We start from the raw sequence: 27,206 nt of genomic DNA on the forward strand, positions 1-27,206 counted from the left end.
AAAAGATCTGTGTGTCTTTTAAATAGGACGAAAACATAACATTTAAGCAAGGTTATACAAATTTACGATCAGTTAATTAACGGACTTCGCAATGTATTTTTAGGATTTAAAGCCACTGCAGCTCTGAATATGGATATGTGTGTGTGCAGTATTATCAGTGGTATGTGCAGTGTGTTGGCTGGCATTAGAGTGCTTATGCAGGATTAACAGATGGTGTCATTAACACGACTCTTGGATCATGCATCATGTCAATGGACTGTTTTTTTATTGAGAGGATAATGATGTTTGTAAAATGTATTGAAGTGTTGTATATATATACAGTGTTTTTGTGATATTGATAGGATTTTGTACAGTATGTATGTTTATATGTCTGTGTATTGTTTTTGTGTTTTATTTGGACCCCAGGAAGACTAGCGACCACAGCTGTGGAAGCTAATGTGGATCTGAATAAAGAATAAAGAATGCATGCTACTTCATGCTGCGCTCACAACCAACTGTTGATTCCTCCACCATTCTATTTGATGAGGGGAAAAATCAAAATGTTTTGTCATGATCATGAATCATGATCATGCCAGGAAGTGGATAGAAAGAGAGAGGCAGAGGAGAGACCGAACTGAAAACAGAAAAGAGATGGAGGCCTGGCAAAACAAAAGGACTTTCAATCTCTCAAACGCACAAATATTTTTGTCATTTTTTTTCCAAAGATAAAAAACAAATTGATGGGTTGGATGTTTTTTTTTTTTTCATATTTAACGACGAGACGATAGGAAAGATGGGGACACACAGAGAGAAACATGTCGTATAATGTATAATGTCGTCTTACACACGTATAATGTAACAACTTCTGTTGCTTTTCTTAATACAAAAACACATAACCTTGTGGCATTTATTTGTAAGGAATGTGTTGTCCTGTTATCAGATCGACGCTGGGCAAACACCAAGCTATAAATCATCACGCAACAAACAATGTCCGCTTATAGTCTCTAACGCAGGGGGCATAGTGTGTTATGTAATTACTTTTGCTCTATCACTTTCTAATCTTACTTTTAAATTATTTCTTTCTTTAATCGTTTCGTTGTAATTCTAAGAAAATATCAAGGGAAAAAAACTGAATTTTTTTTTCACACTGCCATGGATCAGAAATGTGACCAGGAAAAAAACTTTTCTGATGATAATAACTTTGTTCTTTCCTCCTGCAACGTTTTTGTATCCTTGAAGTACTTGCGTCTCTTGTGTCATCTTCAAGTACTTATCTCAAATATATTAAATATATTTAATACTTTTTTTTCCCTCTGACAAAACCAAATTAATGTTGTCTTCAAAACAATGTAGTAAAGAACAAAAATAAATCACAATGATGATACATTCACAGAAGGGTAAGTCAGCAGGAACAAAACACACATATTGCACACATTGCGACCCGTTCCCCTGGTCACCATTCTAGCCAAATGTGTTGCACTTCTTTGGGGACATCGCCAGTGATGAACTGTGTTTGTGCGGGTCAGGGGTGAGTTGAAACAGTCAGAGGGGTGTACCTTTGTTGTCACGGAGGGTGAAGTTTAGGTTCCCCGCCACCGGCGAGGCCAGGGAGAAGTAGAAGCGGTGTCCACTGGGCGGCTCATCCTTATCCACCGCGCTGATCGTCTGGATCAGCTGAACAAACAGAAGGACAAAAGTGTGAATTTAATTTAATAAACGTTGCTTTTTGTCCGCTGTTATCGCTGCCTCCTTACACTCTGGCTAAACGCTGAGCAGAACAATACATAGGATGAAGATACAAACAATATTTAAACTGTCGAGCTGCGTCAAGTTTATTTATAAAGCCCATTATCACAATTACGGTCTGGAGGAATGTTAGAAACAGTGCGGGAAAAACATCTGACAGAAGCCCAGAGAAAAGCCATACAATGGCTAGCAATATGCTGCCAGATGGGGAGACATAATACGTTAGCAAATTAGCGTGTAATTATATTTTAGACATATAATTAAAGCTACAACAACAAAAAAGAAAAAGTGTGCATTGTGGGTGGGAATTTGTTTCTCTCTAACCTTTTTCTGTCGTTCTTTGCTGTACTTTGTGACAAAAACTTTGTCTCAGGGCTTGACGAGAGTTTGTCTCTGTGTCTGATTTACCAACAAGCTAGCGCCAGTGTAAATCTCTCCTCTCGACGATACGAGTGGAGTGACAACAAAACCAATATGGGGGGGTGATTTACGGAGGAGATTTGTTTCTTGGTGTTGCCGATAGTTTGCCACCGCTCATCACAGGAAGTAAGTGCTTAGTTGGCAACGGCGACAATGCTGCTTTTTTATTGGTCAACGCTAGACCCCCACAAATCTCCTGCTTACGACAGAGGCGCATGGAAGTCATTTTCGGAAAGCAAAACATGCCGTTACCTAAGTACTACTCCGCTATTTTGGCAGACACACACCGAGCACCATAACCTGAAAATAGCGTTATCGCTAAGAGATGTGACACATCTCTCTCTTAGTGGAATTCCTCCAGCTTTACCTCCTAGCCCGACCTCACCGTAATGGCCGCTGGGAGGAGCAAATATCTTCTAGTGCCATACCTCCAGTTTATAGATCTGACCTCACTGTGATGGCCCTGTATGTGAAGAACACATATCTGTGGAATACCTACACCCTCAGCCTATATCTCTGTAATGGCATGGCAGCCATTTGAAGGCTGTGATGTAAAGATTAGACGGATATTGATTGGGGTCAAGTGCTGCACTGAATGCATCATTTACCCGAGTCCAAATGTGTTTATTAAACAGCTGCTCCTCCCTACCATCTACGCACATGAACACGGTCTTAATGATGAGAGTGGAGCTCTCCTTGAAGCAGTGTGGACAAGCTGCAATATCAGCATGGTAAATAAACACAAGCTGTCTGTCCCGCCTTTTCTTTTCATGCCCAGAAGGCAAAAACGACCACAAGGCTTTGGTCTTTACTTCGACAGGGTAAGGCCTACCGAAAGAACGACAGAACGCCGCCATATCGATTCAAATCGGCGGCGATAAAACAAAAAACACCAAGAAGAATCATACTTATTTCTATGTGTGTACAAAGTGAAACACGACACGATTCCCCCCCCCCCCCCCCCCCCTGTTTTTCTGTTCTCAGAGAGGTACAGAGTTAAGCGCAAGCATGCTGGGCGCGCGCAGCGTGTTAGCCCACCACAGCGCTAGGCTAGGCTACGTGGTGGTGGGGAAGAAGGGGGGCTGATGTTTCTTTCGAGGGCAGAGAATGTACAGAGAGGTGATGTATCTGCACCGCCGCCGCCGCGCGCACCATATGGGTGAGGATTGATAGCCGAGTGGAGCACCTTCAAAGTGGGTGTTACAGCCCTGATGTCCTCGCACTCCCGGATCAATCCAGACAAATGTCTCTTCTCATCTCATCTCATCTCGTCTATTTCGCATTCAAACAAATATGCTCTCTAGCGCCTTGTGTTTTCAAATGTGTGTTGCAACCTGTTGGAACTACGGCAGGCGGCATGTGTCAAGATTCAAGAAGCTATGACAACAACATGTCTTCAAACACCACTTCATCAAGTTTTGTTTCGGGTGATGAGGTACGTTATTTCAAACTAACTTCAAACAGCATTGAATCATTAGTGTGAGCATGTATGAGTAATTACTCCTCGAGCAAAATAGTGAATTATGTTCTCATGTTTATATCGTTTTTTATTGGTAACATTACTGTCGCAGTATAGCGACACTTGACACGCGACAAATACAATTTTTTCTTAGTAGGCTAGAGTTTATTGCTCTACTACAACGCATGAACTATGTGCTAATTAGTAATGAAACATTCTTTATCTGTTTATTTTTCGATGTCCGTGCATTGTCAGAGATCATCATCAGGCGATTCAACGCCGGTAGGGAGAGGAAGAGGGAGAGGACAGAGAGGCAGTGGATTGGTGGGAGCTAGGCGAGGAGGACGACGAGGACGACGAGGAAGAGGAGGAGAATGAGAGTCACAACCACGACGACAAAGACGGCAGCTACAAGAGAAAATCTTGATAGGATAGTGCTTTTTGTCCCTCTCAGCAGTTCATCATTTTTTATAGACCGGAAGGACATTGAAGCTGCCCGTCCTATGTAAATACAGATAAGTGATTCTTCGCTCAGGAGGATAAGTGAGATTGTTGGCAGAGATCATTTTACACCAATGAGGACTTATTTATGAATGAAGACGTTGATTTGAGGTAATAAATTACTTAAAACACTACACAGTGTACCTTTAAGACGATACTTCATGCAAAATTATCACTTATTTTTAACCTCTTTAGCACCAGCGTGTTCGCGCTTTCTCTTTCCCCGACACAAAGCCAGATGGAAGAACAAAAAAAGACGGGGATGAGGGAGAGCGCCAGCGATCCATCGGCATGGAAACCCTGTTGATCGGCTGTCGCCCGCGTTTAGCCGTCGCTGTTTACAAGCTGTCAAGTATTAGGACGCCGTGTAGGTGGGAATTGCATCCTACCAATTATCAACACGGGCAGACACAGAGAATATTCATGCATATTTTACTCCCCATCACTCACAGTTAGAATTGGAAATAGTTCCACTTTTATGAAAAAAAAAAAAAAAAGACAATAATAATTCAAATAGAAAAAAATGTCTGCACGTTTATGTCTGTGGTCACTTAATATTCAGAGGCAGGTCAAAATTTACATCACTGAAGTTTCTAATTTGTTGGAAAGGTTATCAGTCTCACGCTCATCTCTGTTTGTCTGTCTGTCTGTGTGTCTGTCTGTGTCTTTGTGGATACATACGTCTGTGTGTCTGTGTCTTTGTGGATACATACGTCTGTGTGTCTGTGTCATTGTGGATACATACGTCTGTGTGTCTGTATCTTTCTGGGTATACCTGTTTTTCTGTCCGTCTGCATCTGTCTGTCTTATTGTATACAGTATCTGTCTGTCTGTGTCGGTACATCTGTTGGAGTCTGTAGTCTTTCTTTCTCTCTGTCTGTAGGTATATCTGTATGTGGGTACCTGTCTCTCTGCAGTGGGTATATCTGTCAGTCTGTCTGTCTGTCCTGTAGGTATGTCTGTCTGTCTGTCTGTCTGTCTTTCTGTAGGTATATCCATTTCTCTTCCATGAATAATCAACAGCAGGTTATCCACCAGTAGAGTTTATCATCTCCAGTACAGCAGCGTGTGTCTGTGTGTGTGTGAGTGTGTGCGTGGGTGTGTGTGCAGTGCCTCATAGGCGACTGATCCAGGCAACCCCCCCCACCCCCCACCCGATCCTTCCCCCCCGTCCCCCTTCCCCCACTCTGATGGAGATGTGCTCCCTGGCCATCACCACGACGACCGTGATGACAATGACGCTGAAGGTGAATCTTATAAAGTATTTGCACCCCCACCCCATCCACGCGATGATGTCTCTGGAATATTTGCAGATGGATCTGAGAGCCTATCATGTTTTTTCTCTCTCTCTCTCTCTCTCTCTCTCTCTCTCTCTCTCTCTCTCTCTCTCTCTCTCTCTCTCTCTCTCTCTCTCTCTCTCTCTCTCTCTCTCTCTCTCTCTCTCTCTCTCTCTCTCGGCGCCGTGCTGCGGGGTTAGAGCAGTGTAAATCATGCTTAAATCAAACACTTTGTAATGTATAATGCCTTTCATTTCTGTGGCTGTGATGCGCGACACGGCCCGAAGGCCTTCACAGGGAAATTCTCTAATGGGTTGAGAGACGAGAGGAGAGGGAGGGGGGAGGGAGGGAGGAGATGGGGGGGAGGAAGAGAGGAGAGGAGACGAGAGGGAGGGAGTGAGGGAGGAAGGAGATGGGGGGAAGGAAGGAGATGGAAATGGAGGTGAGGAAGAGAGGAGAGGAGACGAGAGAAGGGGGGGGGAGGGAGGGAGGGAGGAGATGGACGGGAGGAAGAGAGGAGGCAGGACACAGAGACAGACATAAATTCCGAGGGAAAGACATTAACGGCAGCGACGGAGCGGTTTGTGTCGTGGCGAGAGAGAGAAGATTCCTAATAAATCAGTGTTCTTTTTTGTGTTTGCACGCACTGCCGTGTGTTGGATGAAAGGGAGCGTATACAGGCGCTGTTCACGTGTCATTTTTCTCTGGCGTGTACACATGTACACACGCCCACACACACAATTGCATACACAACTCGCTAATGCTGCACTTGTAAAGGCATTGTTTTCAGCTTAAAACTTCTATATTCTATATTTCGTAGATCAGGACCAGAATTGTATAATTTTATGCATTTTGCCTCTTAAAACCCTTTTGACACATACAATTTTTTAAATGATGATGAATAGAGTCTGATGAACAAAACACTTGATGCATGAATTCAAATTCAAGTAGAATGTCTCAAGTTAGAATCTAGTCTGGATGAAATAATGTCTGTCATTACCCCTAGACCATGTGTTCCCCAAAAGTCTTGTTAATTCCCCCACGACAGGAAGTGAGTTCATAACTCTGGGCACAGCAAGAGAGGGCAGTTTTAATGTGAGCTCATGGAGTCTAATCTTCAGGGTTTGCTGAATAAATAAATAAAATGCCAATCTGCAAATAGTAAAAACTCTTTTGACTGGTGGTTCAGCAAAAGTCGGATGTGTTTTATGAAACTCATAACGATGGGACAAGTACCTAGCCAAGCATTATTGTGCCACTAACTGGTTGGAGAGAGAGAGAGGGAGAGAGGGAGAGAGAGAGAGAGAGAGAGAGAGAGAGACCTGGATGGTGGGAGATGAGGTCGTAAAATGCTAATCGTTAGGGGAGGAACTGTGAAAGAGTGGAAAAGTCAAAGGTGAGATGTGACTCTAGTCTATGACAAGAGAACGTTACATGGCCCTAAAGTTGCTAACTGGCCTTATGGACACATATGCATGTCATAACATGCTACCGTTATATAGCTCTGTTCCGTACAAGGGCGTAGGAACCGGGGGGGACGTGTCCCCTCCAATATTGGAGACAGGCGCATTTGTCCCACCCAAAAATTATACCGTGAGGAGAAAAATATTTGATTTTATTTTGAAAGCGCAACACAGCGTCTTGTCACTGGCCCCCTGAATGGTCTTTTGTGCCCCCAACGGAGCCTTCAATGCAGCGCGCAGGGTTGTCCCGGTTTCAACCAACCACTATGAAATGCCCCCTTGTCCGCAATTACATAGCCAACGTGGTCTTATTATAGCCCGATCATTAACTAAAAAACACATAGAAACATTAAAGCATCCAGCATATGATTTCAACATTGTGTGAGGGCATACGCAACAGGGATGATCGTACAGTGGAATGCGGCGCGATTTAATTCCTGCACAATGCGCTCGTCCACCGAGCGGGCGAGCGCTGGGCGGAGATGTTCGCGCATTTCAGAAGCAGGGAGATTCCGTACAAAAATATATGTCTAATTTGTCAGTTTGCCGTGTGTTTGCCTGGCACTCTCCCGTTGAGTTGATCTTTCCATAATGAACAAAACTTGGACTGATGAGAGGAACCGCAAGACCGTTCCCACCTTAAAGGCGTTGCTTGTTACAGGGGCCAATTTAATGTTACCTGTCTGCAATTCTACAGCAGGCTGTCAGCAAACAAATCGATATTAGAGCAAATTCACTCAAACAAATCTGTTCAAAAATAATTTGAAGAGTGTTTGTCTCTGTGCTCTATGAGGTTGACGTCTCACACACACACACACACACACACACACACACACACACACACACACACACACACACACACACACACACACACACACACACACACACACACACACACACACACACACATACACTACTACGCTTTGTTAAAAATTTTCTGAAGCTTCAGGCTAATTCCTAAAAATAGTTGCACACGACACTCATTCAATGTCTTTTCATATTTTCTCTTACATGTGTAGGCCTATATAGGCCTACCAAAAACATTTGTTTTTTTTCCCATTAGCTTTGTTGTGAGCAGTAATCCTATAGGACAGTGATCATGATTTGCCTCGATATCAGAATAACATCCATAGGACAAATAGCAATGGTGGGTGGAATGCCATAAAGTAGGTATATATATGCAGTATAGCTTGTCCAGGCTCTGCTTGTCAGGATGTAGGCTATGAATCACATTTTTAAAATGATTAGAATACATTTTTAGAATTTTGAAAATGTATTCAGAAAATATTCAAACAATATTATTCCCATGTTATTTATTATTCTAGGATAATTCTGGATGATTAAGCCTGATTAAGCCTGCAATTAAATAATTGGTTTGATGTTTATCAGTTCATTACTGCCATTCAAAATGTGTTTTCCTTTACCTTTACAAATGTATATTTTTAGTAGAATAAAATATATTTGTGAATGTTTTTCTGTGTAGTTAATTTATGACATATTTCTGTTCAAACCATTAACGGATCTGTCAAGTTTCCGATATGTGTCCCCCCCAATGTTAAACTCATTCCTACACCCCTGGTTCTGTACATGCCGTAGAATAATCAATAATCAATCATACAGAACATGTATCAGCCCTAATGGTAGTAATGAAAAGGTTCAATATAAAAATAGTTTTGAAAGTTAAACACTTTTTCACTAGTTCTGACACTCTTCATAGATGTTCTATATACATATTACCGCGGTTGGTAATATTTACCCTGCTCTCTGATAGAGCTGGCCACCAACATCCCTATCGACCAATCAGAAGGCTTTTAACCCAAAAAGTAGCTTTAAAACTATTTTTATCACGTATTCATATCATGATTCATATTATTCCTGTTATTCTATAGAGTTATTGAACAACTGTCGCAGTGTCGCTGAGACGCTGGTGTGCCGCGTTTCAGCAAGTGGCGGTGCCCGGCGTTGACTCCGCTACCCCTCTCTATAAATACGGCTGGTTGACAGGTGAGAGGCGACAGCTGTCACCGAGGGGTGGCGGAGTGGCCGGGAGGACCTTCGTCACCCGTGTGACTGATGACATCAACACCCCAAACAACACCCTGATCAGTATCGCACACCCCTCCTCGCCCTCACCCGTCATCGCTGGTGGCAACAACATCAGCATCCGCAATCATCTTTTTTTGTTTTGTTTACATGCTTGCAACTATCAAACCACACACACACACACACACACACACACACACACACACACACACACACACACACACACACACACACACACACACACACGACCAGACCATCCCCACCCATCCTCCGGCTCCTCTGGCTTATCCAATCGGCTTGCGAGCTGAGTCAACCACACCCCGCCCCTCAACAGACACTTCCGATGGCACACTTTCCAGACCTCATGAGGGAATGGAGGAGGGGAATATGCCCCGTAGTGAGAGTCGCCCTGTCTGGGATGACCCTGCGCTTCACTGTGCCTCTGGAAACAGAGAGCGGCTCTTTTGTTTATTCCTATGCGCGCCGCACACAGCTGTGTGTGTCTCTCTCCGTCACGCACTTCCCCACACCTTCAGAGAAAACTGATAATTGGGACATGGTACTGGGGTTGACACCTCTTTATTTTTGTTCCTTTTAGATGTATTGTTTTATGAATAATACTGATGGGGGGGTAGGGTGTTTGACTCGCAACTGAAAGGTTGTGAGGTTGATTGCCCAACGTCCACAGCCTAGCCTCTAGGTAGGTATTCATCGAAGGTATTCATCCAATTACCCAAATAGAAAGGAATAAAATCACTTTATAATGAATGAAGGCGTCTGCTATTTGACTAAATAGTAAATAGATCCGATGACGAGGACGTTGTTTCCACGGTGATTGTAGCCTGGCGTCCTGTTTTGATATGCGTTTTTAATGCCCGTGCTGTTTGAACTAAAATAAAGTATTTACCATTTCAGTCCCTTCTTCTATACTCTAAAACAAACGTTAAGTGGGGCCAGAACTAACAAGGAGGTTGTGACGGGGGTGGTGGAGAAGGTGGTGTCACATAAGGGAAAGGACAGATGTGTGTGTGTGTGTTTTTCAAGTTTATTTTAATCGATTTGGCGACACAAGACAATCTCTCTCTCTCATTCTCGCACTCACACTCTCGCACTCTCTCTCTCTGCTCCTAATTGGCTAAGAGAACCGACAACGACATGCTTCCTGTTGACATGCTTCCCCACACACACACACACACACACACACACACACACACACACTTACTCTGCATAAACACACACACACACACACACACACACACACCACACTACACCCCAACACACCACACCACTTTACACACCTGTGTCTGTAATTATCTCATCTCTTGTCGTTGCTGTGTGCCCTGAGCTGTGCGCTTGCGACCTGAGCTTCCTCACAAAGCACACAAGGAGTGAGAGAGAGAGTGTGTGTGAGAGCGAGAGCGAGAGGGAGAGAGCGACGAAGAGTCATGGAGAGAGAGAGAGAGGTGGAGAGACATAAAGAGCCTGAGAGCGAGATACTCCCAGTGAGAGGAGAGGCAGTCGCTGGAACTGCCTGTTGTTTCATTTCCCAGCCCCCCGAGGCAGAGGGATGAACACAGGAAACATTTTAATTAGGAGGAGGAGGAAGGGGAGGAAGAGAATGAGGAAGAGGGAGGGGGAGAATGAGGAAGCGGCAGAGGAAGAGAAGGAGGAAGGGGAGGAGGAGGAGGAACTGGAGGAAGAGGAAGGGCGAGGATGAGGAGGAGGAGGAGCGTGGGAGGAGGCAGAGGAAGGGGAGGAGGAGGAGGACTTGAAGTAGGAGAAGGGAGAGGAGGAGAGGAGGACAAGGAGGAGGAAGAGAACGATGAAGGGGAGGAGTGATGAGGAGAAAACGCTCATCTCCGTCTGGCTGCAGACTAACACACAGCCGCCGACGCCTCCCTTGTTACGATGCAAACTGTGTTTTTTCTTATTTTACTTATTAAATTGCCAGCCATTTTGTCTCCTGGTTGGCGTGGGAAGTGGCCGCCGGGGACTGGTGAGTGGTGTAACGTTTTTTTGGGTGTGTGTTTTATTCAACTTCATTACGTGTCTTCGATGTCCTCAGCAGCTACTTAACCGAAGGTTGTTCCACAACAACAACAACAGCGCGTAGGAAGAAAGTTTGATAAAAAGCAGACGCTGACGATGTGATGCAGTGTGTTTGGAACCATTTTGAAGTGAAATAAATTACAAAAGGAAAAAAGTGAATGAAAAACTCACAACAAGGCACAGATCTTTGCAAAGATATAGGCTGTGTCTCAATTCAGGGGCCACATCCTTCGAAGGACATGGTCTATGAAGGCCTTCGTATACCGTGAAGGAAACCGAACCGACGGCCGAACTAGCGTTGAGACGGTCTAGCCTACGGAGCATTTCCGGGTTACGTGACCACCCGCCGCTCCTGTCGCCTAGCAACCCTGACAGCTGTGGTTCAAATCGGACAGCTGAGGAGAAATATGGAGCCAGAAAGCATCATTTTATTTGTTATGTTTTATCTTTTATTGGAGGAGTGGGAGAAGATTCACCGCCGGAGCCGGTGGGTGAAGGGGCAGAGAGGACTTTGACTTACTGTTAATTAGTTAAACGTTATATGTCTAGCGTTAATGTCATTGAACTTTGACAATAAAGTTACATATTTAAAATGGTCCCTATCTTACTTACTTATATTAAAAAATGGTTTTACATAGTTTTCTCATTAAATATGTAATCGCTGCAGCTGCCGCTTCCGCTCTCTCCGCGCCATTTCTGAAAAAAATCCGACGTGCAATGAATCTTGGGATACATTGGGTTGTGAAGGATCCACCCGGTGGATCCTTCAAATCCGGGAAAAGAAGGCTGCATATCTCAGCCGCATTTGAAGGAGCCTTCGAAATGGGACAGCCTTGATGTGCCGCTTTGACGTAATCAGTCTTCAAATGCGTCCTTCAAAGGATGCGGCCCCCGAAATCAGACGCAGCCATATATTCACACACAGCTAATGGTGGAGCTGATCATAATTATTTGACCTGAACAGAAAGTTAATTAAATTCCAGCATAACAATAGAAGTACAGTGTACAAAAGAAGTAGAAATACAAAAATACGGTGTGCCGTGCTATTCACAAGGTAGTAGTTGCGCTCTCTACATTGCTAAATGTGTTTGTGGTGTTTCCAAGCTTTTTGCCCACTCAAACTGTCAAGGAAGGATTTTATACACTTTCGGTAAAAGAAACCCTCCGCCTCCGTGAGAGAGTGGTAGAGCGGAGGTATGAGTCAGTATTGAATTTCTGAGTGCGGGCTTCGTCTCCCAAATGACGTGCATTTACGTGTCCTAATTCTTATGTCATATGGAATACTTATTCATTAAAGGTTATGGAATTATATTTTTGTGCTTATTTCAAACTTGAACACATGTTCTCAAGGTCGTGCTGGCACCACATCTAGATGGGCATAAAAGGCATGATGATGGACAGGTGAGATTTGAACCCCGGTCACTGGCGTTCGGGTCTTATAGTAATCTACTACACCACCGCCACCACATCACAGCAATTGAAAACATATGCCATACATTTCTTACATAGGGTGTATTTAAAGTGAATTCCCTAAATGATATAATAAAGCAGATTGGACGTTTCTTTTGCATTTTGAAATCATCACTCTATTGGGATTATTAGCGAACAATTCTGCATTTGGCAGTTATTTTTTAGATAATATGCAGAATCTTTTCACTTACGAATTTACACAATCGCCAAATTTTTACCAGCACGCCTCCCTAGTCTTATTATGTGTTGCCCCTAGCTGTTATCTGATTATTGAACTCCTCATATGAGTTCATTATGACTATCTGTTCCTCTTGAGTGAAATATGCTGGAGTAAAATGACGCGTAAGTAAGAAAGCCTGGGTATGTTCAGCGCACTTTGTAGTATACCCCACTGGTGTGTGTCTGTTTGTGTATGTGATTATTTGTGTGTGTGTGTGTGTGTGTGTTTGTTTGTTTCTGCATGATTATCTATGTGTGTGTGTGTGTGTGTGTTTCTATGTGATTGTCTATGTGTGTGTTTGTGATTATCTGTGTGTGTGTGTGTGTGTGTGTGTGTGTGTGTGTGTGTGTGTGTGTGTGTGTGTGTGTGTGTGTGATTGTTAGTATTGTGTATGGACTCTGCCCGCCCTGCTGGTCTTCTGTGGAATTGAATGCATTTGTTTGCATTTGCCATGTTCTTTTTGTTTTTGCCATGAACCCCGCCCTCTCCTGCCTGGTGCCACCTGCTCATTAGCTGTTCATTATACTGATTGAGTTTTCCCTGTCCCTTGTTTTCTCCCAGCCAATGATTTGCTTTCCCCCTGTTATTTAAGTTCAGCCCACAAGTTATGCTTTGTCAGATCATATCACAAGTTTGGTGAGATACTCCTGTTGCCTGTTTCTGCTCTGCCTGTTTCTGCTCTGCCAGAGGACTTTGGATTCTCTGCCTTGTTATTTTATGTTTTGGATTTTTTATGTTGGAACTTTTTGCCTTGATCTTCTGTGTGTTACATTTTTGACTCCTTAGTTTGACTGTTGACCAGTCTTTCCTTTGTTTTTTTTTTTAAATCCTAAAGAAAAAGAATAAACATTTTTTCCAATTATATCCGGTCTGCACCTGGGTCCTTTTCTGCAACCCTTAACAGTACGATCTGACCACGATGGACCCAGCAGACCCGAATCATTTGAGGGCTGTTCTCGAACAGCAAGGAATAGTTCTGGGAAGATACCAGAATCAGTTGGAGACTTTTCAAACATTTCAAACATCAGAGACCTGACCGACCAAATCCAGCCACTTCAACTTGCCCAATCTGCAGCCACACCCCCTGCACCAGTCCGTGAACCCCGACTGCCTCCTCCTGAGAAGTACTCTGGTGAACCTGAAACACGCTGTTCCTTCCTCTCTCAATGCTCTCTAATCGACTCCAACCGGCCACCTTCCCCTCTGACCATGCTAAAGTGGCCTATGTGATTACCCAGCTGTCTGGCCACGCCAGAGAGTGTGGAACTGCTCTCTGGGAGGCCGGATCACCTTCCTGCAATGACTTCCAGGATTTTTCATCTGAGATGAAACAAGTCTTTGACCGCTCCAAACGTGGACGTGAGGCTGCAGATGAGTAACTGCATAGGGGAGCAGGTCTGTATCAGATTATGCCATTGACTTCCAAACTCTTGCAACCTCTACTGGCTGGAATGCTGACTCTGTTTGATACCTTTCTGAATGGGCTGTCTGAGGAGATTAAAGGTGAACTTGTCTCCCACGACCTGCCTCCCACCTGCGAGGACCTGATTAAACTGGCCATCTGAATTGACATGAGGCACCAACAGCGCCACTGTCTGCGAGTCTTCGGGAGCTCACCTCGGGTGTCTTCAGTCCTCCCTGCCATCCAACCAGCTCCTTGGTCTGCTCCTGACTCTTCTGGACCAGAGCCTATGCAGATAGACCACACTCATCTAACCCCAGCTGAGCGTCAGAAGAATCAACTCACAATCCTGTCTGTACTGTGGCCAGTCAGGACACTTCCTTGCCACCTGTCCAGTAAAAGCCAATGCTCACCAGTAAGAAGAGGGGTACTAGTGAGCATAACACCCACACAACCCTCCTAAACACAATGCACTCTCCTCCCTGCCATTCTGGAGTGGGAGAACCAACGACAGGAGCTGGTGGCATTAATAGACTCCGGTGCTGAGGAGAATTTCATTGACTCCTGCTTCGTGGCCCAGTGGGGCTTGCCGACTGAAGACCTCAGGACTCCACTAGTGGCCAGCATGTTAAATGGTCAGAGGTTGGCCGGAATCACACAAACAAGCATTCAAATGAGTCTCTGTCTTTCTTGCAACCATCATGAACAGTTCATTTTTTATGTCATTGATTCTCCACAAGCCCCCATGGTCCTTGGTCACCCATGGCTAGTTAAACATAACTCACATATCGACTGGATAAGTAAGAGGATTGTGGGCTGGAGCCCATTCTGTCACTCTAACTGTCTCCTTCAAGCCCAGACTCCGCTGTTCCTGGCTCCCAGACTCTGAAGAATTCCCAGATCTATCAGGCGTTCCTCTGGACTACAAGGATATCCAGACAGTCTTCAGTAAATCCAGAGCTGCCTCGTTACCCCCACATCATCCCTATGACTACGCCATAGATCTCCTGCCAGGCACGTCTCCCCCTAAGGGGCGCCTCTATTCTCTGTCCCGACCTGAAACTGAAGCCATGACCAAGTACGTACAAGAGTCCTTGGCTGTTGGCATAATCCGTCCATCCTCCTCTCCTGCAGGAGCTGGTTTCTTCTTTGTTGGAAAGAAGGATGGCTCTCTGTGCCTATACATTGACTATCAGGGTCTCAATGACTTAACTATTAAGAACCGTTACCCTCTCCCTCTCATGTCCTCAGCCTTTGAATTGCTTCAAGAGGCATCTGTGTTTACTAAGCTTGGTCTTCGGAATGCCTACCATCTAGTCCGTATCCGCGAGGGGGTGTGGAAGACTGCCTTTAACACCACCTCTGGCCACTATGAGTATCTTGTCATGCCTTTTGGCCTAACCAATGCCCCAGCTGTCTTTCAAGCTTTAGTAAATTGTTACGGCTGAAACCGAACATAAGAGAGACAACACAAAGGGCTCAAAATCTAGGGGATTTATTAACAGAAAATGGTCGTATTTAACAAAAACTAGGCAAACAAATAGCGTTGGTAGCGGCAGCGAGAGGAGAATGGACACGGGTGAACCGGCAGTTAACAAGGCCAATGCATCCAGCAAGTCTCTCAGGAAAGAAGTCGCCGCCATGGCAGGTGTGTAGGGCTTTTATAGTGGAGGCCCCGCCTCCCACTCAGGACCTACCCCTGGACACAGGTGAAAGATAATAGGCACAGGTAATAGCGGTGGCAACCACAAGGTGTAGCCAATTAAGCCACTGTCAGGCAACTAGCTGGCCACCATAGGAATAGGAGGGACACGTAACACGTAACAAAATGATGTTCTCAGGGATATGCTCAACCAATTCGTCTTTGTTTATTTAGACAACACATTAATTTTTTCCAAGTACCTACCTGACCATGTCTCCCATGTCCGTAGAGTCCTGCAATGCCTGCTTGAGAATCAGCTTTTTGTGAAGGCTGAGAAGTGTGAATTCCACCAAGACACAGTCACCTTCCTGGGTTATGTGATATCACCTGGAGCAATCCAGATGGACCAGAGGAAAGTCAAGGCAGTGCTGGAGTGGCCTGTGCCGTCAAATCGCCGGGAACTCCAACGTTTTTTAGGTTTTGCAAATTTTTACCGCTGTTTCATCCGTAACTATAGCATGTTGGCAGCCCCCCTCACAGCTCTGACCTCATCTTCCGTCAAGTTCACCTGGTCTCCTGTGGCAGGAGACACCTTGAAGCAGCGGTTCACCTCAGCACCCATCCTCATTCAGTCAGACCCCAATCGGCAGTTCATTGTGGAGGTTGATGCCTCCGAGGTTGGCGTTGGAGCAGTCCTATCCCAATGCTTGCCTAAGGATAACAAGGTCCATCCCTGCGCCTTCATTTCTCACCACCTCACCCCTACTGAACAGAACTACAGCGTTGGCAATAGGGAACTGCTAGCTGTGAAACTGGCCCTCGAGGAATGGAGACACTGGCTGGAGGGGGCCTCTGTGCTGTTCCTGGTCTGGACTGACCACAAGAATCTGGAGTACATCCGTACTGCCAAAAGGCTCAACCCCCGCCAAGCTCGCTGGTCAATGTTCTTCTCAAGGTTCAATTTTACCCTATCTTACCGCCCTGGCCACAAGAATGTGAAGCCTGATGTGTGACTGTCCCGGGGGTTCAGCCCCTCTGAAAGACCCCAGGAACCCGACACCATCCTCCCTTCACATTGTGTTGTGGGCGCAGCCCAATTTGAGATTTAATTTATTGTGGCTGCAGCCCAAACTAATGAAGCCGGGCCCAGTCAATGTCCTACTAACCGTCTGCATGACCCTAGCTCTGTCCGCTCCCAGGTTTTGCAGTGGGGCCATTTGTCCCAGCTCTCTGGTCAACCCTGCGCTGCCTGTTTCTGCTCTGCCTGAGGACTTTGGATTCTCTGCCGTGTTGTTTTCTGTTTTGGATTTTTTTATGTTGGAACTTTTTGCCTTTTTGTTTTTTTTTAATCCTAAAGAAAAGGAATAAACATTTTTTCCAATTATATCCAGTCTGCACCTGGGTCCTTTTCTGCAACCCTTAACAGTGATTATCTCTATGTATGTGTGTGACTATATGTGTGTGAGGATGCATGTGTGTGTAGATAGGCCTATACACTTGTGTATGTGTGTTGAAGATGAAACGTCTATTGTAACAAAGAGTAGAGGGATCGTGACCAGCAAGGCCATAGATGGAATTTATAAGAACACAAAGAAACCAGCCCATCAGAATCCACCAACAACAACAGCAGCAGCGGCTCCTTCCACGGTTAGCACCTGGGGGAAGCTAACCGCGGTGGCTAGCACTGAGCGGACCATCCGTCTGGCTTGGCAGAGTAATTACACCGTGGAAGCCACCTCGCCAAGCTGATGTCGCGGTGGAGGCCATGGCCGAGGCCCTGTGGCCCCACTGGCGGGTCGGGGTGGCGATGGGTTAGCCCAGGTCGGTTGATTCGTCCATCGTCTTGTTAGGTGTGATTTATCAACCAACGTTGCAAGAGGGAAGCGAGACAGAAGCAGGAAGCGGCCTGTCCCGGCGGTTATCGACAGAGGATTTAGATAAATTCTAGCGCTGCTCTCTGGCGATGGACTAGGGGGGATAATTGGTTTTACAGGGAAATTCACAAATGGAGCCGACAAACAATCTAGTGATTAATTTGTGTTGGCTAACCGACGTTGTGTAAAATGTCATCTTAAAGTCCACTAAAAATCACAGTGTAAAATAAATAAAAGCAACTGAAAAGACAATCTCACTTTATTGATCTTCTGGGTCTTCTTCTGACCCAAATCGAATGATTCAAAGAAATAAAAGTGTAAAGTTGAGGCATAAAGAAAACATTATGAGGAGCGGGTGTATCCACAACTCAGGAGAGGAGAGCCGTTAACGGCAGTACAGGAAGAACATATCCTCAATGACGCAATAACAACAAAAACACGCACACAAAAACACTGGTGCTGTTTACAAATTAAATCATTTGCTATTTTTGTACACCTTCATGTGTGCGAGCTGACAAACAAGGCAGAAATATGAATGCAAATAGCGTATTTAAAAGGGCCTAATAGCCACATATAGCCAGGGTAACACCATCCCTCTCTCTGATCAATTGTACTTATTCAGTTCTGCCACCGCGCTCCCGCTCCCTTTGCCTCTGATTGCATTTTCCAAATGCCAAGAACAGACAAATCACCGCGGCAGACTCACAAGTCATTTAGCAACAATGAGGCCAAATGCTAAACACGAAACGCAAGGAGAATTCAACGCACAGATGAAGTGCTGCAAACACGCCTCCACCCTCACCCCCCACCCCGCCAACAGGGTCCCCGCAATCACGTTCTCCACAATGTAGTGCAGCTATTCTCTGTATTATCCCCCCCCACACTCGTCTAACCGCACCAGGCCTGGAGACTAGAGTGTGAGACAAAGGTGTGAGGCACACACACGTGTGAGTCACCCACGTCGGCTAAACCTCCCAGTCTGTGAGAGTCTTTGGTTTGTCTGGTTTGTTCATTTACAATCTTCCAGACGAGAACCACACTTAAGACTCAAGTGAGCGATAAAAGGGTGAGACAAACACGGGCCAAGTCACCCACACTAGCGTGCGTGATCATCAGTTTGTTTTTCTGACATTGTGGGGCCGTTAAGTTATATGCTTCTGAGATGCATAGAAGTCACCCACGGCAACACGTACAAGAGTGTGATATCATGGTTTGTTTTGATGACCTTGTGAGGCCGTTATTGCAGAGCTCAACCACACCAGACTAAAGAGTGACACATAAAGAGTGAGACACACAACTTACCCTCATCAACATATCACCATATTGTCTGACATCATAGCTTGCTTTGCTGACTCTGTCAAGACAGTATTGCAGGGAATCTAACCACACCAGACTCGAGAGTGAGCTACTGAGAATGAGACATACACGTAGATGATGTGATGCAGTTCGTTGGGCTGACCTTGTGAGGACCAGAGTAGCAGGTCTCTGGCTAATGCACGGTGTCACCTGCTAAACCCTTACAGTCACGCCTCACTCCAGTGCAACCGTCACTCTCCCCAGAGTGAGCTGCTTGCTCTGAGAAGCCGGTGCTCTGGACAATTGTTCTGAGGCGTGACAGAGAAAGACTTTGAATGGCTTTCAGAGACAGGGAGATTGCCTCTGTGTGTCTGGTTTTAAAATGAGTGTAGGGACGCAGAGACAGAGAGAGGGCAAAAGGAAAAAACGAAAGGGAGTGTGTGTCTGTGAAGAAGAACGATTGAATGTGTGTGTGTGTGTGTGTGTGTGTGTGTGTGTGTCCCCTCTCCTACCTGTCCAGGCATGGCGTTCTCACACAGCAGGGTCTCGTAGTCAATGGCAAAGACGGGCGCGTTGTCATTGATGTCCAGCACGGTGATCAGGGCAATGCCTTTACCTATCTGGGTGGGGTCCTCTGGAAGAGAGAGAGAGAGAGAGAGAGAGAGAGAGAGAGAGAGAGAGAGAGAGAGAGAGAGAGAGAGAGAGAGAGAGAGAGAGAGAGAGAGAGAGAGAGAGAGAGAGAGAGAGAGAGAGAGAGAGAGAGAGAGAGAGAGAGAGAGAGAGAGAGAGAGAGAGAGAGATTTGGATTTTGCAGCCTCAGAGCTTCTCCTGGGCTCGACCCTTGCTCCCTCCTGCACGGAAGAATATTCTGACATTTCACACCTTTATTAATACGTTTTCTGTCCTCCCTGCGACTGGTATTTGTCTCACTACTCCCCAACTGGCTAGATGTATCCTCTCTATGTGTGTAGCTGTAAGGCATCTAACAAATGTGGTCTTTCAAAGATGAAATGCAATAAAACGTTTTTTTAGAAAGTAGTTTCACCTACAAAACACCTCAAGACTTCTCAGATGTGTTGAGTGTGGTGTACACCATCATTGAAGACATTGGATTTGCCTTCTGGATTTGAATATTACATCACCAACCTTTCCTAGTGAGGGCTTGTGAGGAGGGAGAAAACATCAAGGAACTATTCTCACGATCAGGGCTTCATGCATCATGTGCGTACAAAACCTGATGGATTCGATTCAATTATAGATCTTGATGTGATGATATTGCAATAGTTCTAGATGTTCTAGATGATAGCTGAGCATTGAGTAGCATCAGCAGAACAGTGTGAGACTACAGATCAAGATGTTCTAGAATCTAGATGATAGCTGAGCGTTGTTTAGCATCAGCAGAACATTAAGATACTATAGATCTAGACATTCTAGATGATAGCTGAGCGTTGAGTAGCATCAGCAGACCAGTATGAGACTACAGATCTAGATGTTCTAGATGGTAGCTAAGCGTTGTGTAGCATCAGCAGAACATTAAGATACTATAGATCTAGACGTTGTAGATGATATCTGAGCGTTGCATAGCATCAGTAGCGTAACATCAGCAGAACAGTGAGAGACTATAGATCCAGATGTTCTAGATGATATCTGAGCGTTGCCTAGCTCAGATATCATGCGTAGCATCAGTAGCTTAACATCAGCAGAACAGTGAGAGACTATAGATCCAGATGTTCTAAATGATATCTGAGCGTTGCCCAGCTGAAGGATGAAGCCTCCTTTTCTTTGTAGCCGAGCAGGAAGTAGCGTGCTGGTGGTGGGAGCTGTCTTACTCAGCAGCTAGCAGCGAGGGCAGAGGGGGCCTGGAGGTCGGTGCGTCCGCCCCGCGCCTGAATTAACATTCCCTGACAGTCTTGCCGCGACCCCCACTGTGACCCCCACCGCGGAGCAGCCCTCTAATGTTCACATGATGGCCGGCTGTGTGCGTGTGTGGGTGTATATGTGTCTACCAATATATGGGTGTGTTAGTGTGTAGCTATTTGTGTATGCGTGTCTCCCTCAGTGTCTGCGCTTGTCTATACTAATGTGTGCGCTCGTGTGTAAGAGCATCTGTTTTTTGTCAACGTTGCTTATTTTTGTTTAGCGTGTGCATCTCTATTTTTGTATATTTGTGTTTTTTTGTGTGCTTGTGGAAGTGTGTGTGTGTGTGTGTGTGTGTGTGTGTGTGTGTGTGTGTGTGTGTGTGTGTGTGTGTGTGTGTGTGTGTGTGTGTGTGTGTGTGTGTGTGTGTGTGTGTGTGTGTGTGTGTGTGTGTGTGAATCAGAGCTTCTGTTGTGCTGATAGTGACTCATATGGCCCAGTAGAGAGAAAAAGAGTAGACAACTCAGAATTAGATACAAACCACATCTATGATCATCCAGCTCCATGATCAGCTGCATTTGTCTGGATTTTTAATCAGATTGGACAGTATGCAAACAAACGCGCAAACTGTCTTTGATTTATGTGTCAGATGATCGGGATTCTGACATTTCGCTCAGCTGTGTTGTATTTAGCAAGTTTCATGGTCTGATTACTTGAAGCTTACTGTGGAGCTAACGTGCTGTTTGGGTTTGAATGGAGTCAAACTTTATTGAAAAGGGATACATGATGAAAATATTGCCTAGGTTTCGGTTCTAATGCTATTTTGGGTAGTTCACTTTGACAAGGGCTACTGTTTTTTCCTTTTAATAATTTCATCCTAATGTTGGAATTGTGAATACTTCAAGAAAGAGAGATTGCTTTCTAACACAAACAACAGGCCGTTCCAGTTGAACGATTCTGCTCCGGTCAATTTCAGTTTCACTTTCTCTTTTAAAGTCTTAAGGTTTTAACAACAAGGAAAGCAATATGTAGTTGAACCGGTGGACGGGACGGGGCACAGCGGCGGCCACTCTCGCTGAGCTTAGCGTCGCTGTGGCTCAGTGGCGGCAGTACTTACGACTCTCGATGGCGAGCAGCGTGAGGTTGTGGACGGAGTTGGCCTCGCGGTCCAGCGGCTTGGCCGTGCTGATGACCCCGCTGAGGGCGTCCACGTTGAAGAACCGCTCCAGGTCCGTGTTCCGGTCGATGGAGTACCTGGGCACACACACACACAGGGTTTTTGTTTAACCAAAGGTTGATTTCACTGTGTTTACGTTTCCAAACACAATATCGTTAGTCATCGTTATAACCCACATGCCAATTGTCAGAGGCTTTTATCCAAAGCCTCTGACAATACCGTGAGTGCATGTGGGTGGCCGCTAGTGGGAATCGATCCCCTAACCCTGCCTTGCTCTACCAGTTGAGCTAGACAGAAGCTCTTATCATGTTTGACTTTGATCAAATTTGTTGTTATCAGCAGCCAGTTCATTATAGATAGATGCCGCACAGTCCCTGAAACATCGATAATAATTGTTTTTGTTATTAACCATAATAATATATTAATATAATAATAACATAATGCCAATAACAACCATCCTCATCATCATCATCGTATACCAAATGATAAAAGCGATTTATTTCTCATTAACATCGGAGCCCTACCAAAACATTTGGAATCATCGTTATTTAATTCAGAGGAAAAAAACTAAACTTGGCTGTCCGGTATCTGCCCAGACAGACCAAGGCATTTTTAATTTACACCGCAACTCGTATTTCTACAGAAAAAAAACGAGGACTTTGATTAGCCCGACATCCAACGTATATTACTGCAGTGTAATTTGACTCTTTGATTGCGTTAGTTCCACAATAACTCAAATTTCAACCGACGTCTCGTAATATATCGACATCGTCAATCGCCATTGCAGTCACAAAAAAGAGGCAATTTACACCCACAATGCTGCAGTAATTACATTTGTGATTAAGATTACCAACAACCCTGACAGAGCCACGGCCGCCATACAGTACTCATTTAATTAATAATAAAACATCGAGCTGGGATTTGGAAGCGACACACCACAGATTGGCTCTGTGCGTGCGTCTTAAGTCATAAATGCCAGGGCCCGGTGTTTGTGAGTGGGGCAGGCCCCCAAAGGGAAGGGGGGGCCCCTGCTCTTGTTCAAGATGGCCTTTCACTTGTGCTAACGCAGCGCTCCTTGCCCCGCGGTCGCCATCTGCCAGGGGCCGTCGTGTCTCGCCGCCACACAGGACCTGGCTCAGAGAGCCCGCAGATTCTTTACAGATAATGTGGAGTGGCTGAAGGCGCTGGTTCCCTGTTTAGCATACACACACATACACTCATAGTCTGACCTCTCCTTGGGGTGTTTTTTTTTTCTCGGCTTCTGCTTTGAGTTTTTTATTAGAGTTTCAATTTGTCTGTGAAACCAGAGAACACTCGCGAGAGCTTATGCTGTGGAGCACTTTCCCCAGTGGGGTGACTTTGATTTTAGTACTGAGAAGCATTCAGCCACAATAAGGCACAATGTAGTCTCGGATACTTGTCTTACCGTAATGATAGTGGTGAAGGATTAAATAGGCTATAATCGTTGAATAAAATTGTGTCTGGAGTTTTTAACTCCAATAATCTGGATTTCCACTACAATATTACCAGTGACGATTTCATGCCTTACAGTTATAGCTAGCTAGCTGTATGTTGTTTATAGTTAATATAAAATAAATATAAAAATGTTTTTTGATTAAAACAAAATCCCACTTCACGGTGAGGTTTGTGGAAGGTGGCATATGATTAAAGTTAGTCAGCTGAAACAAAATGTAATCATTAAATCCAAACTGTATTACCGTATGGCGCTGTTTGTGGAGTCAGGGTCGTGTGCTGAGACTCTTCCAATGGACGTTCCCATCCTGGCGTCCTCCGACACCACCATCTTGAGGAGCGGAGTGGAGAAGACGGGTGGCTCATTGACGTCCTCCACCGTCACCTTGACGACGGCCACTGTCGCTAAACGGGCCGACGCTTAGGAAGTTGGAGTCGATGTTTCTGTTGGTCGCCTCGATTCGAAGGGAAAAACTGCTCTTTGTCTCGAAGTCCAGAGGCTAGCAATGACAGAGAAACAAAAAAGAAAAAAAAGAGAAAAGAGACGTTTTTACAAAACAAAGAATGTCAGATTTATACTCTTTCACAATGTGGCAGGCGTTTCGAATGTGTTCTAAACGTGGACACTTATATTATAAAACCACGAATTGTGTGAAGCTTTTCATATTCCACATCGCTAATTATAAAGCAACACACACAACAATGTTACTACAAAAATATCACAAAGTTGCCTTAGGTCGTTACCATGTGGATTTCTTCTCAGCGCCAAATGCATTGTTTTAAAGCTCATAGTGTTCGAGCTGAAACAAGGGATTCACCTCCACATTAAAGACAGGTGGAGGAGGTTCATCAATCAAAAGGGTTTGACCTTCCAAAAAAAAATCTCTCTTTTGAGATGCAGCCTCAATAGCGTCTCCGTCTATGGCAGTGAATACAAAGCAGCCAAGATATGGATAGGTGCGAAAATTTGCCCTGACCTCCTGACAAAGCAGGAAATTAAAAGTAATGAAGAACACAGGTTCTAAAGACTGGCCATAATGCTGCTCAACATGGGGCCCTAACACACTCTTTCATAACACTCCTTCAAATCGATTTTCCGCACCTTGAAAGCGTTATTATTTGTTCTGAGAGCGGCACCAATCAACCCTGATAAGACATTCAGAAATGATTGCTTCTTCACAGGAATGTGGTGGTGTCCTCTGGCCTCCCACTGCACCCTATAATACAGCGTCCTGCTGCATCCCCACACTCACTGACACGTCCATTGTCGTCCGGGCTCTTATAGATCCTTGTCGTATCTCGCGAAAACAAACAAAAGATCAAATTCTGCCATCTGACAAGCATGGCCGTTGGCCAACAATGGATTCCACTCTAACAAAGGACAAGAGCCATATCTCTGTTGGCCCTTGAGACTTTTTAATGTTCTCGAACAGAAGAGCAAATGTATATAATAACAGCACTTTTCCCATAGCCCTGTTCAACTTCCCCTGAAATAGAAGACCTTCTATTTTGTTTGTGCATACCCGGGCATGGTGTGTTTGTTTTGCGTCGCTGCTATTTAGCAGACGCTTCTATCAAATGCCACGATTTTTCCCGACCGATTCAATTAATGAGCAGGCAGAGGTTGGGGCAGCCTGCTCCACGACGCCTCACCCAGATAGGCTCCAGACATCAGGGCTTTGAACCCAGGACCTCTCAGCTTGGACTTAAATGTCCTAGGTCCTACAGAGTGAACCTGTGTGTCTGTTGAGTTCCACTGTACCAATCTTGCTCAAGGACAGGTCGGCTTTGGGGGATTTAACCCAGAACCTCCTATTGCTACACAGGGTGTGCTGTAGTGGGATGCGCTTGTTTTGTTGTACTGCTGTACCTTCAACAAGACGAAACGTTTCTTTTTGGATAAAGGGCTTGGGTTTGGGGTCATTCCTATTCGCGGGGAATGAGTGCTGTAGGTGCGTTAGGGTGCGTTTGTTTCGTTACCTTCAGCAGCACGATGACTCCCTCCTGGGTGTCCTCGTCAGTGGAGATATTGAACACCCCGAGGTGGTCTCCGTCCATGAGGCGGTAGTCCATCTCCGCATTGGGGCCTACGTCTGCATCCGCCGCCTTCACCCGCGCCACCACCGAGCGCACAGGAAGTGACTCCAGCACCGTGTTCTGGTAGTTCTCTAGGGAACAGGAAGTACAGCGAGGGGCGGATTAACGTTGACAAAATTAAAGTAGTTGCCAATAATAATAGCAATGATACGTATTGATAATACAAACTATATGAACGTAATAATATTGTTATGATTCTTGATAGTTCTGATTATTACCATTGCACATTTCATCCATCATTTTATTTTTCATAGCCCTTTCTAACACAAGCAACTAATAAGCACCATAAAAACAGGATTAAGCAAGAATAACTGCAACACAACAAAGAGGAAGGAGAATAGATTACCAAAAGAAGAAAACCACAGTTTGAATTCGATACTCAATGACCGATGGAAAGGCAGGTTATTTCATATCGAAAGCAATGTAAAGACATCACCTTCAAGCAGCCAAGATGTGTAATAAGCCACATGTTTTTAATATCCTCGCGCGTCTGGGTGATAAATTCACGTAACAACAGGCAGAGCTGGGAACAGATGTGAGCGGAGTGCTAATGTCATAGATGCCTCTGACAGCTGCACACAACCATTAGAATGCGACGCAGAGACTTGATTTACGCAACGACGGAAGCAGTCACAACCTACTTGGTTATCTTATCGTGTACTTATGTTTAATTTATGAGTGAGGGGGACATAACCGGGACAAAACAAAGCTTTGAGTAATTACAATTAAACCTTCGCCGTGTATCGTTGATAATGCCGGAGCCGCGTGTTGACATTCAATCTCTCTGAAAAAAGGCTGAGAGGAATTCAGAGTGGGGAAACAAAGTCTGCTCTGAGAAATAGTGTAAAGAGGGTAAAAACTGCCAGATGCAAGTCATTTTTCTTTTTCACTGAATAAATTATCGAGCTTGAGTTTCACGATTCGCCCTGAATCGCGAACCTGGACATGTGAGCTTTCCCAAACACTCGGCTAAATCCCACGAGCAAATAATCTTCTAACGTTTGGGAATCCTCTACCTCTGTTTAATTATGTATGCACACGTTTCTTTTATCTCAGTGCTTTCGTCCATTCCAAAAGGAATGGACGAAAGCAGTTTTCATCTCTATCGTTAACATGAATTGGGTTTAAATTATCTTTTGAGGTTCTGCCATTAGTCTTGAGATCCAAGCGATAGATGCTCTTTCACCTGCTGGACTCTGTCTGAGGATTGCCCGCCGTATCCCCTCGACCAGGCTTTAAAGAAGCCCCCCCCCCATTTCCCCGGAGGCGGAGTGCTTTCCAGGAATAAAATGGCTGCCCCAAAATTCTATTACTCAGATAAAAAAAGTAAAAAACGGTCCATTCATTGTGTACCGCCAGGCTTTTTGTCCAGTTAAACCTGGAGGACTTAAAAGAAGCAGTGTTAAGGGGAATAAAAGGAATAGAATCATATTCATAATCATAATCTGCCCAATCACCATGGCGTGAGCTCATTACCAGACCTTTTCCTGTTTCCCCTCTCGCTCTCTCTTCCCCCCCCTCCCCCGCTCTCTCTCTCTCGCTCTCTCCCTCGCCCCGATGACTATGCCGCCGCCACTGCCGCGGCCAAATGCTAATCTGCCCCGACATTGTTTGCTGCCGTGTAATCTTTGTAATGGCTTTTTAATTTGCCATGGAATAGAGCCTCTTTACAAGACTGAAAAAAACCTCGGCTTTGCTCTGCCCTCCGCCCACGACCCGCCCCCTCCCCTCCCTCTTCTTCCTCCTTCCTCTTCCTCCTTC

General features: G+C 45.1%; 1 protein-coding gene across 1 annotated transcript in view; it reads right to left on the minus strand.

The window, feature by feature from the left end:
- LOC311355439 (cadherin-7-like) overlaps positions 1-27,206 on the minus strand; it is a gene marked incomplete at both ends in the record, with an annotated part of 88,066 nt that overhangs the window by 8,084 nt on the left and 52,776 nt on the right. Inside the window, 6 exon segments of the mRNA XM_084475201.1 lie at positions 1,536-1,653; positions 19,354-19,475; positions 21,816-21,952; positions 23,594-23,745; positions 23,747-23,848; positions 25,329-25,516. Coding sequence (XP_084331327.1) covers positions 1,536-1,653; positions 19,354-19,475; positions 21,816-21,952; positions 23,594-23,745; positions 23,747-23,848; positions 25,329-25,516 — 819 coding nt within the window.

Source organism: Micromesistius poutassou (assembly GCF_964030765.1).
Source record: "Micromesistius poutassou genome assembly, chromosome: 11".
NCBI classification, from domain to species: domain Eukaryota; kingdom Metazoa; phylum Chordata; class Actinopteri; order Gadiformes; family Gadidae; genus Micromesistius; species Micromesistius poutassou.